This window comes from Triticum urartu, chromosome 2A (assembly GCF_056163025.1).
Source record: "Triticum urartu cultivar PI428250 chromosome 2A, HENAU_Tu73, whole genome shotgun sequence".
Taxonomy (NCBI): domain Eukaryota; kingdom Viridiplantae; phylum Streptophyta; class Magnoliopsida; order Poales; family Poaceae; genus Triticum; species Triticum urartu.
The window spans coordinates 564,291,654-564,304,722 of record NC_141874.1 but is presented as its reverse complement, the minus strand read 5'-3'; the positions used below and the strand labels follow the sequence as shown (position 1 = coordinate 564,304,722).

Sequence of the window (13,069 nt, the reverse complement as noted above, 5' to 3'; positions counted from 1 at the left end):
TGAACTATAATATATCAGGGACATATATGATGATCCTTGAGATATTTGCGATGTTTGACACCACAAAAATAGAAATCAAGGAGCATCAATTGTTAATGGTTGGTGAAACCACTAGTTTCAAGAAGGGCAAGGGCAAGAAGGGATACTTCATGAAACGGCAATTCAACTGCTGCTCTACATGCCCACAACAATATTAAATTTATTTTTTATGAGGGAGGGGTCACCACACTAGCTTGCTATTAGGCCTCTCATGTGTCGCCTATGCACTACTGCCTAGGCCGGCGCACCCCAACCAAATCAGTTTCAAAGTATTTGCTTGTTCTGAAGCTTCCTTCTTAGAAATTGGTAAAAAGTGGACCTTGGTGTTGGAATCATCTGGTTTTGATTGATCAGTCCGCCAAGTACAAAACAGCATATCCGCAAAGGTATTTATAACTTCAGGAAGCAAAGTTCCCAAAAATAAGGCATGTAAAAAAACAACATATAGTAGGTACGGAATTACTTGGTAAACTGAAAGAGAAAAACATGCATCCAGATTCAAGTACACACATTTTAAGTTAGCCACAGTGCGATCAAGTGTTCCCAGGCCACCAATAACCAGAAATTAGAATTGCGAGGTCCACACCGAGCAAGTATCCTCAGGTTACCAATAACTAAAATTAGAATTACAACTGGCTGCGCCTCTTACAGTCATTGCTCAAGCTGCTGCAAGCCTGCGAGCATTACGAGACTACTAGCATTCCCTGACCATATCCGTCAACAGATAATTATCTCCACAGATGAGGATGATCCATGTGTGAGTTGCTCCTTAATCCGATGCCTGCCAGCCTTTTGTGCCTTGGATCTTTCAAGGTTGCTGGCATCGCAGTATGTGCATGGGTTTTCACCATACAACCGAATTATCAAAAGCCCCACAGCTCGTTCCATGACAAGCCTTATATAGTTTGTCACCTTGTCTTCATCCTCGCACCCGAAGATCTGCAGCACCTTCAAGTTCAGGTGCTTCAAATCCTTGGATGGCTCCCACACCACGTTGGTCTTCTCGGCACTGTTCTCGGGCGTCTTGACACATGAATGTCGAGACAACTTCAAGCAATGATATAGAAAGTAAATAACACATGTTAATTAAACTGCCACCAACCCATAAGGACAAGGTGACAACAGTTGTAATTAAATACTCCGTCACATAATATAAGAGCGTTTTTGACACCCCTATACACTTTTCAAGGAATTTGCATGAATTAAATTGTAAGTATGGCACATGAATATGCTTCTGGGGTTCCATTGTAATTACAACCATATTATCCTCTTATTTCTTTTAACCAAGATTCTTCGTAATATGAAATATAAGACGATTACTCTAACATGAGACACGATCCAACTTTTTTTTTGCCTTGCATGAACATTGTCTCGCTGCAAAATTACAATGCGGCTTGTATGCACTACTTATAGTATTTGTGATAAGTTGGTGAGTGGTTGGAAATTAGATTAACTTGTTGGTACGTTTTAAATGCTGAATATCCGAAAAACATATCATGATAAAAATGTAGAATGAGTGAAGTACATGCTAAGATGTGGACTAAATTAGAAAGAAGGTTAAGTAACCCTTACTGCCAAATCATGTAGGGCAGGTGCAGCTTCAAGGATAAACAGAGTCCAGCTCAGATCACACTCACAGAAGATACCGAAAAGACGCACAGAGGTCAGGTTTCTGAATATAGCAATGCGCTGCTTCGGAGGTTCTGGCTGAACCCAAATCTGCAGCAAGAACATCACATGCACAACTGAAACTGGTAGAGAAGAACACATGGTATGAAGATGCAGAAGATTTATATTTAAGTTTACCATTTGGTACCCAAAACAGAGAGTCAGTGTTGACAGGTTCCTGGCACCAGCACTCGTTGACAGGCATTCGCTGAGCGCGAATGGCTCTTGCCATGCCTTGGCTTTAGAAGCGAGTACTAAACCGCGAAGCTCAGGAACGTAGCCAAAGCGCACTGGAGGGTTATTGAAGAGCCAACATTTGCACTCCACTTGTCTAAGCTTGGGGACAGAGACGAGCTCGATCCGTGTGCACAAAAGGCCGATGAACTCAAGCTCCTGGAGCTCAGAGCACGGCACATCGATCCTGAGCGTGGAGTGCAGATCAAGCAGTCTGCAGAATCTCAAGCTGAGGTGCCTGAGCCTACCGCAAGTGCTAATGAGGTCAGTGATGTCGGAATTTCCAAAAGCATGATATTCGAGCGTAAGCGTCGTGAGCCACGAGAAGGCAACTGGGTAGGCGCGGGAGAAGGCCATGAACTCCTGCCCAATCTCAATGTTGCTGCCCAGCGGGTTAGTGCCCGGCGGGGATATGCAAAACTCAAGGCATTGGGTGTGGCCCAAGCTCACAATGTCCTCGATGAGGCGGCCTATGGAGCTCAGGTGAGGGGAAGACGTGTAGAAGCTCAGGACGAGCACCTTGAGGGGACCACCCTCGGCGGGAGGCACCCGAGTCAGCAAGGCCCGCGCCGCGCCCGTGAACGCGTCCATGACCTCGAGCGGCGTGGCGCCGCGGAAGTGAGCGACGTCGAGGTGCACGCGCGAGAGGTGGCCGGGGAGGTGCCGCCACCGCGTGGAGAGCGCGCCGGCGCGGACCGCCTCGCGCAGGTCGAGGCGCTCGAGGATGTCGAGGAGGAGGTGGTCGGGGAGCGCGCTGATTCCGTCCTCGCCGCCGTCGCCGAAGTTGCGCTTGGGCGGCGGCGACTCCATGGTCCCGGCCGACTGACTGAAACCCTAGCTAGGACCAATCGAGCGATATGCGCCCGGGCGGCGGCCTCCTGCTTCGAGGTGGCGGCTCCTCCGGCGCTCCGCTCCCCAGCCCCCGCCTGCAGCCGTCGATCTGGAAGGGACGGGGAGCTCCGCCTCCTCGATTCCCCTCGGGCGCGCCGCTGAAATGGATAGTCAGCTTGGATTCGGTGGTTGATAGGATGGTGAATGCGTTGGATCTGTGATGGTGAGTCTGAATTCGGTGGTCTCTCTCGCCGGCGGCGGCTGGATGGAGAGAGACGCGAGGAGGCAGATGAGGCTCTCACAAAAGGTGCTTCTTTTTCTCATGGGATGGGAGGAGTAAATTTCATTCATTTATTTCGAGAGAAGGTATCACCACCACACTATGCGATTTTGCATCTTGTACTTCTCCGTCCAGAAATAAGTGTCATGGAAATGGATACAAATAAATGTATCTAAAACTAAAATATATCTAGATATATTCATTCTTCGAACAAGTATTTTCGGACGAAGAGAATACATGAAAAGACTGAATATTTCAAAAATAATGTATTTTTCATGCAAAACAAAACTAATATTATGATTTTTGGTACAAATTATAATGGTGTGTGAAAAATGGATATGTGCTGACTTACCAGGCGGCAAGCTTGGTCGGCTTTCAAAAAAAAAAAAAAAACAAGCAGACAACCATGCTGATTTTGCTAACACGCGGAGAATTGCTTATACCTAATAATAACATTTTTGGATCAACACTTTAGTTACATTCTTATGCTATAACCTAAATGTACTATTTTTTCAGCTTTTGAAAAGTTACTTTATACCTCTTGCTAGATTGGGTGAAAAGTGCAGGACTATGCCTTCTGGGCCCTAGGTTCGACTGAAATTGGGAATTTGGAGTTTCCAACATAAATTTCAAGTGTCAATACTTCAAAATATTTGACGCGTGCACATGATTGTGATCTGTTTATTAATAAATTTCATATTTTTATATGTAAGTAAATACATAAGGCACCTTGCCGCTTTTGACAACTTCGAGAACACCTCCTCACCTGCGAACACATCATCAAGCTCCCTATTTTTTAAGGTGTGTTCTGAACTCCTTTAACTTCACAAAACTTCATAAGTCCAGCTTCCTTTATGGCTTCTAACTTCAGCTAGTGATCCAAAATCGCTCTGCTTCGATAGACAGCTTCTTGTCGCACTACAGGCCAGCTGAGAGGGCTTCGCCCTGTTTGGCACATATTGGGGCGGCTGGAGGCAGCCCAATTCAGGCCAAGTGCATCTATTCGAGAGGGGAGAGGGTTGGCGATTCGTTGGGGATCGCTCATGTAGCGATATTTCAAAGAGGGAGCAGCGAATAGTTATATTTGGCGGTGGCAACTCATTGTAAATAGGGCGAACTTCTGATTTTACAATGGGTGGAGCTAGGCCGACCGAGCTCCAAGTTTTTGAAGTGCGATTTGGCTCAGCTTTGAGAAGTTAGCTTCTTGCAGTAAAAGTGTTCGGGTCAAAATCTATTTTGAAGGTGGTAGAGTTAGAAACTGGAGGAGATCAGAACACACCCTTAAGCTTCATATTCTTCATTGTTGTCTCCAAATTGATCACATCCTTTTCCTTCATACTGCGTAGATGCTCGCCCCGCTTCCAGGAGAGCATGTAGGGCCGGTTCAACAGTGCTACGTCCATTTTATCCCTTTAGGTTTTTCTTTACCTTTTTATATTTCCAAAGTTACTTTACTTTAATTTTTAGAAATGTTCACCACATATTAAAAAAATTCATCAAATTTAGAAAAATATTCGCTCATTTTTAAAAATGTTCCTACCATTCAGAAAAGTGTTTTTGATATTTCCAAAATATTAACATGGTAAATTTTTTGTTCATGGTACTTCAAATAATGAAAATGTAAAAAATTTGTCTGTACATTTTTTTTGTGAAATGTAAATTTTTTCCCCACAATTTTATAAAAGTGTTCGTAGCAAACAAAGAATATTCATATAATTAAAAAATGCTTTTACACAGAACTAATGTGTGCATGCTTCAAATACATTAAAAAACAGTTCAAGTTATGTTTAAAATGTTTACTTTCTATTTAAAAATTATTCAGTGCGTTTTTTTGAAAATGTACAACATGTATTCGTATGAATGTTCAATATCTATTTCTAAAAGAAAAAAATGAATGTGGAAATAGTAAAAATAATAATAATGGAGGAAAACCCAGAAAAGAAGAAGGAAACACTGCACAAACCTACCCAAAACCGGTGAAACCTGGGCAGAAGGTTCCATTGAGAGCTTTTTTTTTCCGAAACGGAGGCAAAAGATTTGCATCATCGATTAATTAAGAAGAAGAGAATTGCCCAGTTAATTAACGGAAAACCGGGCGAAAACCGATACATATAGACCACATGCGGACTACTCGCTAAGAAGCAAACTCCATAACCCCATGATCAACCTAACAAATACACATAACATGTAACAACCATAAACCCTCACACTTCTATGCCTCAAAGAAACCTCCAACAGAACCAATGTTGCATACATCGAACGCCACCAAATCCACGGAGATGGAGCACAATGGGACTGAGTATCCTCCATTAAGCTCCCGCTGACGCCTTAACAATGACACCACTCTTCTTGCCTATGGTCCTGAAAGCCTTCTTCACCTTCTTTATTTTGCCCGTAGAAACCTCCTCTGCTAGGAGGCAAGCAATTGTCTTGCCAGACCCAGGAGAAGCTACCTCCAAGGAGGCGAGCAAGCGGTCAAAGATGGGCGACTGGATGGGCTTCGTCACCTCAGAATTAGGTGCCAAAGCACCTACCTCATCACCCGCAGACGCCACCTGGCCAACAACCTCAGGTGAGAGAGCAATAGTAGCATCCAAACCTCCACAGTCCACAAAGTTGAGAGTTTGAATGGGCTCCAACAACGGCGGAGAGGTCGCAATCGACATCACCAAGTTCCCTCCAAGCGGCCCCATCTCCTTAGGAAGCACCATCGAAATAGGCGAAGTAGGCTCCCCACAAACCTTCTAGAGCTCAGGCATAATCTGCAGCACCGGAGCCACGACCTCGACAACAACTTCACTCCCAGAAGCAATCGGCACGGCAGGCAACGACAACCGACAGGATGTAGCACGAGGGGAGAGATCTCCATACATGCACGCTTCCCCATCGACATAACCAACCTGAATCTCGGGCAACAAGGACACATCGGGCACAACCCCAATCTGAAGCTCAGGCAGCGAAGACACATCCGGCACGACTTCTAGTTTGGCGAGAGCGGCCTCCGCCCTCCCCAAAACACTCCCGGCTCGCACTAGGCAGTCACGAAGCTTAATGCGAAGCAGCTCGGTCTCCTCCGCCAACCCAACTTGCTCAGTCGAGATAGGTTGGAACTGCACATCTGTCATGGAGACATCATCGGTGGATGCAGGTGGTGGAGCAGGACATTGGAGCGGCGAAGCATGGAAAGGCTTCTCAGCACGGCAGAAGCGGGCGATGTGGCCAGATCGAAGACAATCCGTGCATCGAATTGGATCCCTACAAGAGTATGCTCGGTGACCTCGACAGAGGAACCGAAAACACCTTGTCTCTCAACCACGCCGGAGGGGGACGTCGGACATTGACAGCAAGGGATATGCAACCATATGCTCCATAACGCCAACCGGCTCACCAATTGACGAGCAGCGCATGGACATAACCCTCGTCTCATCGCCATGATCAATCGTCTCCTCGTCGGCTGCTCGATCTGCGACACATCACCTCCTTCTCCTCGCACCTTCTACTTTTTGAGACGCTTTCTGCTTTCTTCATCACCTAAACTCGCGAGCCCTACGGATCATGAAGACCAAGACACCCTGATGCACTACGATAGATGGATTAGGTTTAGATTGAAGATGCATGTGATAAGCACTGTAATTAAGTTGGAACCTGAAAAGAGAGGGAAAATTACACCCAATCACGAAACATGCATATGCCTGTCATTTACTGCATTTTTAGGTTGCTTTACTGCTTTCGATTTTTGCACGCACCTGAGAATCATCACTTTAGGGTTCTACTTTCCGCGGAGGAGAGATGTATGAACCCAACTTGCTTGGGTATAGAACAGGAAGCCCCTTTATTGCTTTATCTAGATGGGTCAGCAAGATTAAACCCTAAATCCTGCAGGTCGAATGGGTGGCGCACCAATCCAGATAAATTCCATATTTATTCCGCTTGTTTTGTTTTGGATTGGATGCTGATTAAAGCACGTAATCATTGTAGGAGACAACCCAGGGTCGTTTTTCATTTGCTTTCCTTTTTTTCAAATAATCCGAGAATTAGGTTTCCACTAGGAAAAGTGCCCGTGCGTTGCAACTAGAATACAGTAAGTGTAGCACAACGCTACTGAGCAAATGCTAGAGTCCAATTAAAATGTATAATTGTGTTCCATTTTCACTTGGTCACGTAATATTGAAAGAGAACTCGTCTGCTTAGGAAAATAAGTCAGAAGTGTGTGATTCTGTGGATATGTTGAACAAAATATCACATGGGATTACACTAATAGAATATGCCAAGTCAGTTGAGAGATGTACTAACAAAATATCAAACCTGAAGTTTCTTAACCAACATGCATACAGACTACTGAATATTGAAAAACAGTTGTACCTGAAGTTGATGGGCAACAATTTCTGGCTTCAATTTAACCATCCAAGCTACTATATGAAAGATCATGAGTTTGTCAAGTAGAAAATATTTTCTGATGTAACATTATTCCCTGATTGCTATGGTTGTTGGAGGTTGCCTCTACCATCAACCAATCCAAAGAGATGTGAGGCTGGATTTTATGGTAACACGGCTGGTTAGGCAATTGGGGTGTAGGTGTGTAGCACCATCTCCGGTTCTATAATTTCGCAAACGATAAAGATAATCTGAAAGGCAAGACTCTACCTGCGGCTTTTATGTTGGACGCAAAGTTTGAAGGTGCTAACTTGATAGAAGTTGTCATTTTTCAAGGCTTATGCTGGTGGTGCATGTTTCAAAGGTAACAGAAACATAACTACACATGTTAATTGGTTTTATACCACACTGCTTTGTTCATTGTTTTCATTGCTTTCAAATACTGACCCTTTCATATGTACCCTCACATTGATCATAGGCAGACATAAAATGCTTCTTTACTCACCACAGTGTATTGTTGTGATTTCTCCCAAATACAAACCCTTTGAGATATAACTTTGCTCAAAGCATGTTTCATTATGAACATGAAGATAGACACTTCTCTTCGAAATACTTTCAGGCACGAGCTTCACGAACGCTACCAATTTTGGAAAAGCCGAAAGCTCTCAATTCTTTTTGAAAAGCTGATGTCAAAGCTGCAATCTTTAAGAACGCCGTCTTGTTAGGACCAACCTTCAACGATGCTAATATGAAGGACGTTGATTTCGAGGGAACACTCACTGGCTACATTGACCTTCAGAAGCTATGCAAAAACAACAAAATCAATGGAGGCACAAGATTTGAGCTGGGATGGTCATTAAATTATAGACATGTTTATGGCAGCATCGGCATCCTCCAACACGATTAGTAAGCAAGTCTGTTATAGAGCACAAGCAGGTTGACAACAACTGCCCTTTTACTCCCCTTGAAAATATGTGTGTACAACCCTCTGCATATCATAAATATTCAGCAATACATACACAGCTGCAGTTGATCTGTACAAACACAATTTACACGGAAGGAAGTTTCCCATGATTTTCTTTGTAGATGTATGGTTCACAATTCAGCAACAGCATGCCATCACTTATATATGATGCATGAGTTGGATGGCATGCATTCTGAACTCAGTACCAATGTACACACAGGAAGTGATCAGACCCTATAGTACTATGTGCATTTGCTTGACTATATTATTTGCCTCCTCCTGGGTTGGTTTGTCCTGCCATTATGAAAAGGAAGTTTAGGTTATTGTAGGAAAAATATCTAACATGTGGCATACACCAACTTGTAATGTAAAAACTGAATATTTTTTGGAATTGATCAAGTTCTTTTAGCATGCCATGCTATAGGTATAAAGGGCGAGCAGGTGTAGAGAGAGAATTTTGAGCAATGCAGACCTTGCAGCAGTGCAGTACGGGATGGGTGAGGAGGCCAGCCTCCACGCGTCGGAAGGAAGCAAGGTACAGTCCCTATTGATATCGGTGTGTGACGTAACTGGTGTGGAGGATAGAGGTACTGATGCTAGCCGCCATGACGGTGCAGATGAGCAGATGAACCCGGGTAGGGGAGGAGATGGTGGTGGAGGAGCTCGTGGTTGTCTGCCCCAGTGGCACCTCAAGGCAGAGCTCGCTCCCTCGTGCCGCTGCTGCGTCAATCGCTTGCTTGCTTCGAGAGAAAGGAGCACAGGGTGCAGGGTCGGCTCCAGGACAGACGGATCCAACCCTGGGGAGCTTGTGGTAGCCGGATCCCAATAGTAGCACTTGCTCCGAGAGAAACCAACGGTGGCTGCAAGATTGGTTCCGGTACCTACGGATCTGACGCTGGGAGCCCGTGGTGGCCGGATCCCGACGGCGGCGAGCCTCCGTTGCACATGTCCAGGCTCTGTCAAGCAGCACGTTCGGAGTCTCGAAAAGGCCCTTGCCACCGGCATCAATGTTTTGCTTCTCTCGTCCGCATCCACAGGATCCAAACCCCACTCCACTCCTCTCCCCCAAGCCACCGAAGACGATATTTATGAGAGGGGTTAGGGAAGGCGGAGAGGATGCAGAGTTCGACTCTGACTAAGAGTTCTCTTGAGGGATGACGCACGTATATATACGAAAATTCAGTAACAGGATTGCTTCGTTCCAGTTTTCTTTGTCTCTTGATCGCAGGAAAGCAGATCTATCAACAATTGTATTTCCAGGACAGAATGCCCTACTAAAGTTATAACCATTGTTCTATGATCTATTTGAATTGATAGTTCGTCAAGCTAAATTCAGGACCTTGATTACGAAACACAGGTACCATAGTGAGTGTGTTCTATCTTGTTCACAATTTTTCTCATCTCCACCTTAGAAAAATTCGATTATAGTTTATTAAACAATACTTTTCAGTTTTGTATTGTAAGAAAGAAAGCCAATACACTTCAACGACAGAGGAAGGTAGAAAATATTTTGCAAAAACAGAGTGTCTGATTGTGCTTCGTCCCTGGTTTAACTCTTGAATGTAAAGAAGTGAAACAACTTGCCCGGTGAAGCTATTTCACATTTAACACTGACCCACACCCTTTAAGCTACCTGAAGTAACCATGATGTATATCTTGCCTTCAGCATGATCAAATTATATCAACTGAAAAAACTACACACACCAATTGCCAAAGCCAAACTTACCATTATTTCAGTCAGAAATGCAGAACATATACATATCAGATTACCGAATGAATTACTATCCCTGATGGTAGACAAAGGAAACTGCTCATAGAACAATTCGTACTATGATATTATGGGCATATACTAAAGCATTTTGAGAAGCATAGAACTAAGCAAAGAGACCATGAATCTATTTTGATACCCTTCTTCTGAAGCTACCATTTCAGGTATCAAAATTTTGATGTGTGATCTAGTGTCCGAAGTAGATTTGAATGCTAGCATACCTGAAAACCAACATTTTTTCTATTTGGACCTTCTTAAAGTAGGTAAGTATTTTTCAGATAACAACTTCGCTTTACCTCAAAACTGATCAACCGATGTGCCAACGAATAGAACTATAGAATTCAGTAAAGTATGTGCTTGTGTAATCCCAGATCCCTGTGATTCAAACAGTAAACTTCCAATGATGGGACTGCCTCTCACGCCCTTTAGCAGCGGAACTCCATCGATTAAATCCCGCTGATGTAAAAAGAGAAAGTCATTACTACTGGGTAGTTATAGATTAGCCACCAAGAAACAAAGCCAAATACCAAAGGAAAAATAAAGCTGGAATATTTATCCATTGCTTAGTGTAAAGAGAAAGCACATGCAACCATGCATTTTTTATCAATTATAATTGTTTCTACTGGTTTCCCTTTTCCAAATAACCTGGCAAATTGTACTAACAGACTAAACATATACAAATTATTGATAGCTCAGTTCATGCCTAATAGAGACCCATCGCCGACCCGACGCACCTTGAGACATATCTTCTTCCTTTGTTTCTTGACTGATATGCTGCATAAAAGTTCTCTTTATCATCCATAGTAATTAGATTTCGATCAAAGTAACCAGGCAATTAAGCATATACTATTTCTACAGTGACTCGTAACATTATATACCTGTAGAGCTTCTTCATATACAACTCCCTCATTGCAACCAAGAGATCTATTTTCCACATTTGGATGGCTTTGCATGCCAAAGCCATTAAAAACTTCAGCATCATTAACTGGATTAAAGGACAGCATTGAGCCATTGACGGAGGAAACATCCCATATGTATGCGGTGCCAAAGCCATTGAAAACTTCAGCATCATTAACTGGATTAAAGGACGGCATTGACAGAGGAAACATCCCATATGTATACAGGTGTCCATATCTGTAGCCATCATCTGACAATTTGAACAGGGGAAAAGGTTAAAAAGCAAGGCAACAAACCTCTTTAGAGAAGGCTAATATTTATTTCTTAACTGAGGTGCTAAAACCACACAAAAACTTATAAATACTAATTCTGAAGAGTGAACAATATGAGATCAGTCTCCCTAGAATTAGTACATACTACACAATGCGTCGAGAGTATATGGCAAACAAAGACATGTGCATAATCCAGAAGACAACCATGCTAGCATATTCATGAGGCAGCGAAGACAACATATGAAACCTGAACCTGCATCATTGTACTGTTTAGTCTTTCCTTTCCTTTTTATACCATGTCTTTTGTTCCACATGTTCCTCTGAATTTTCACTTGAACAACTTTCTGTTGAACTAAAAGACAATACCACCAATGTCAATTACCAAGATGACAATAAGAAAAAATTTGTTAGCAACCTGTGAGAGGTTAGCCAACATATTCCGTAGCTGATGGTCCATCTTCGCATGTAAAAATTCAGAATAGAGGTGTGTCTTTGTCAGCGGCTCATCTAACCTGTAGAATCGTGCATCATTCTATCATTCCCTTGCTTATAGAAGCACTACTCACTGGACCACTCAGCAATCACACAATTAAACTGCCCATGTAAGATTTTCCACACAATTTAATTAGCAAGAGGAGTGCATATATTGGTTCAAAAGGAAAGTGTTATAACTGAATTAATCAAGTAGATATTGAGGTTAATGTACGTATGTATTCTTACCTGAGCCTTTTGTAGGATTTGGGGCAGCTTCTTGGTGACCACTCGTTAAAGTCCTCCTGCAATGACGGTGGTAGGTGGAGAGGATCTGGAAGATCTTGGCTGGCATGGGGCAGCTGCTCTACTCCTCGATGAGGCGCTGTATGGCAGCAGTAAGCCACATCATCGCCACAAGGGAGCGCAGCAGGCGTGATGCCTTAAACCTCGCAGGGCAGCGTGCACGAGCGGGCGTAGGGTGGGGGTGTCCGTGCGCGCGAGACGCCTCGCCACCGCCGCCGTTCCCATGCGTCTCCTGGACTTGGGACGGGAGGAGGACTGCCGGCGAGGTCGAGGCTTGAGGGAGAGGAAGGCGTCGAAGGGATGGATACGTAGGAAAAGGGCTATAGATAGGATTGACACTAATGGCGCATTAATAAAGTAGTGTGTTACTATTATATACTAATGACGCATCAGTTGGTGATGCGCCATTAGTGATGCATCATTAATGGCACCAGATAAAAGGTGCGCCACTAGTGATAACTTTTTTTTTCATTTTTACATACATACTAATGGTGCATCCGACCGAAGTGCGCCATTACTAAGTTTTTTTATTCTTTTTTTGCAAAACAACTAATGACGCACCGTGTCACAGTGCGCCACTACTACACGACTATCTCGGTTACGGTTATCTCGCGGGGCAGGTAGTCCACGAATTTTCTGGATGCGTAAGGTGCATGGATGACACAACGTATCGCCAGCTAGATAGAGACCCCGGGTCTTTGAAAACCGTGTTGATGGGACATCGACGTCCCCCTCGCCGCCGACGATCAACCGCACCCTCCCCCGCTACACAAATTTGAACATATTTTTTTAAAAAATTATTACTGTTTTAATAAAAAATATTACTGTTATGATTTAAACAAGTTTGAACATATTTAAACACAAGTAAATATCAAACAACATTTTAAATGCATAAAAATAAAAATTGGGGAGCCTGGGAATCGAACCCAGGACCTCCAGTGTGTGTGCTGCGTGCTGACCAGTCA

At 43.7% G+C, this 13,069-nt stretch overlaps 2 protein-coding genes across 8 annotated transcripts; both read right to left on the bottom strand.

The window, feature by feature from the left end:
* Positions 1–487: 487 nt before the first annotated feature.
* On the bottom strand, positions 488–2,895 carry LOC125538756 (F-box/FBD/LRR-repeat protein At5g22660). Of its 2 annotated transcripts, XM_048702045.2 has the most exons (3): positions 1,846–2,894; positions 1,612–1,758; positions 488–1,086 (listed from the first exon to the last, which is right to left on the bottom strand). In XM_048702045.2, the coding sequence occupies exons 1-3, from the start codon at positions 2,749–2,751 to the stop codon at positions 757–759; spliced, it is 1,383 nt and encodes a 460-aa protein (XP_048558002.1). In that variant the 5' UTR covers positions 2,752–2,894; the 3' UTR covers positions 488–756. The 2 variants fall into 2 exon arrangements, with proteins under 2 accessions (XP_048558002.1, XP_048558000.1); XM_048702043.2 differs by having other exon boundaries at positions 1,612–2,895.
* Positions 2,896–8,262: 5,367 nt separating this feature from the next.
* On the bottom strand, positions 8,263–12,390 carry LOC125538761 (uncharacterized). 6 transcript variants are annotated; one of them, XR_015616946.1, is made up of 7 exons: positions 12,048–12,390; positions 11,581–11,921; positions 11,037–11,305; positions 10,893–10,932; positions 10,455–10,614; positions 8,863–9,661; positions 8,263–8,684 (listed from the first exon to the last, which is right to left on the bottom strand). XR_015616946.1 is itself a non-coding variant. In XM_087544371.1 (4 exons), the coding sequence occupies exons 1-4, from the start codon at positions 11,639–11,641 to the stop codon at positions 10,541–10,543; spliced, it is 444 nt and encodes a 147-aa protein (XP_087400497.1). In that variant the 5' UTR covers positions 11,642–12,028; the 3' UTR covers positions 10,098–10,540. The 6 variants fall into 6 exon arrangements, 1 of the variants encoding a protein (XP_087400497.1); XR_015616947.1 differs by having other exon boundaries at positions 11,581–11,839; XR_015616945.1 differs by lacking the exon at positions 12,048–12,390 and having other exon boundaries at positions 10,893–10,945; positions 11,581–12,028.
* Positions 12,391–13,069: the final 679 nt, after the last annotated feature.

Excerpts from the sequence above, each read along its gene's own strand:
- LOC125538756 (XM_048702043.2), bottom strand. The coding sequence starts at position 2,751 with ATGGAGTCGCCGCCGCCCAAGCGCAACTTCGGCGACGGCGGCGAGGAC. Across the intron at positions 1,087-1,611 it reads CTGCCCTACATGATTTGGCA|TTGTCTCGACATTCATGTGT; the intron begins GTAAGGGTTACT and ends CATTGCTTGAAG.
- LOC125538761 (XM_087544371.1), bottom strand. The coding sequence starts at position 11,641 with ATGTGGAACAAAAGACATGGTATAAAAAGGAAAGGAAAGACTAAACAG. Across the intron at positions 10,933-11,036 it reads TATATGAAGAAGCTCTACAG|CATATCAGTCAAGAAACAAA; the intron begins GTATATAATGTT and ends ACTTTTATGCAG. Across the intron at positions 10,615-10,892 it reads GGAAGAAGATATGTCTCAAG|CGGGATTTAATCGATGGAGT; the intron begins GTGCGTCGGGTC and ends TTTTTACATCAG.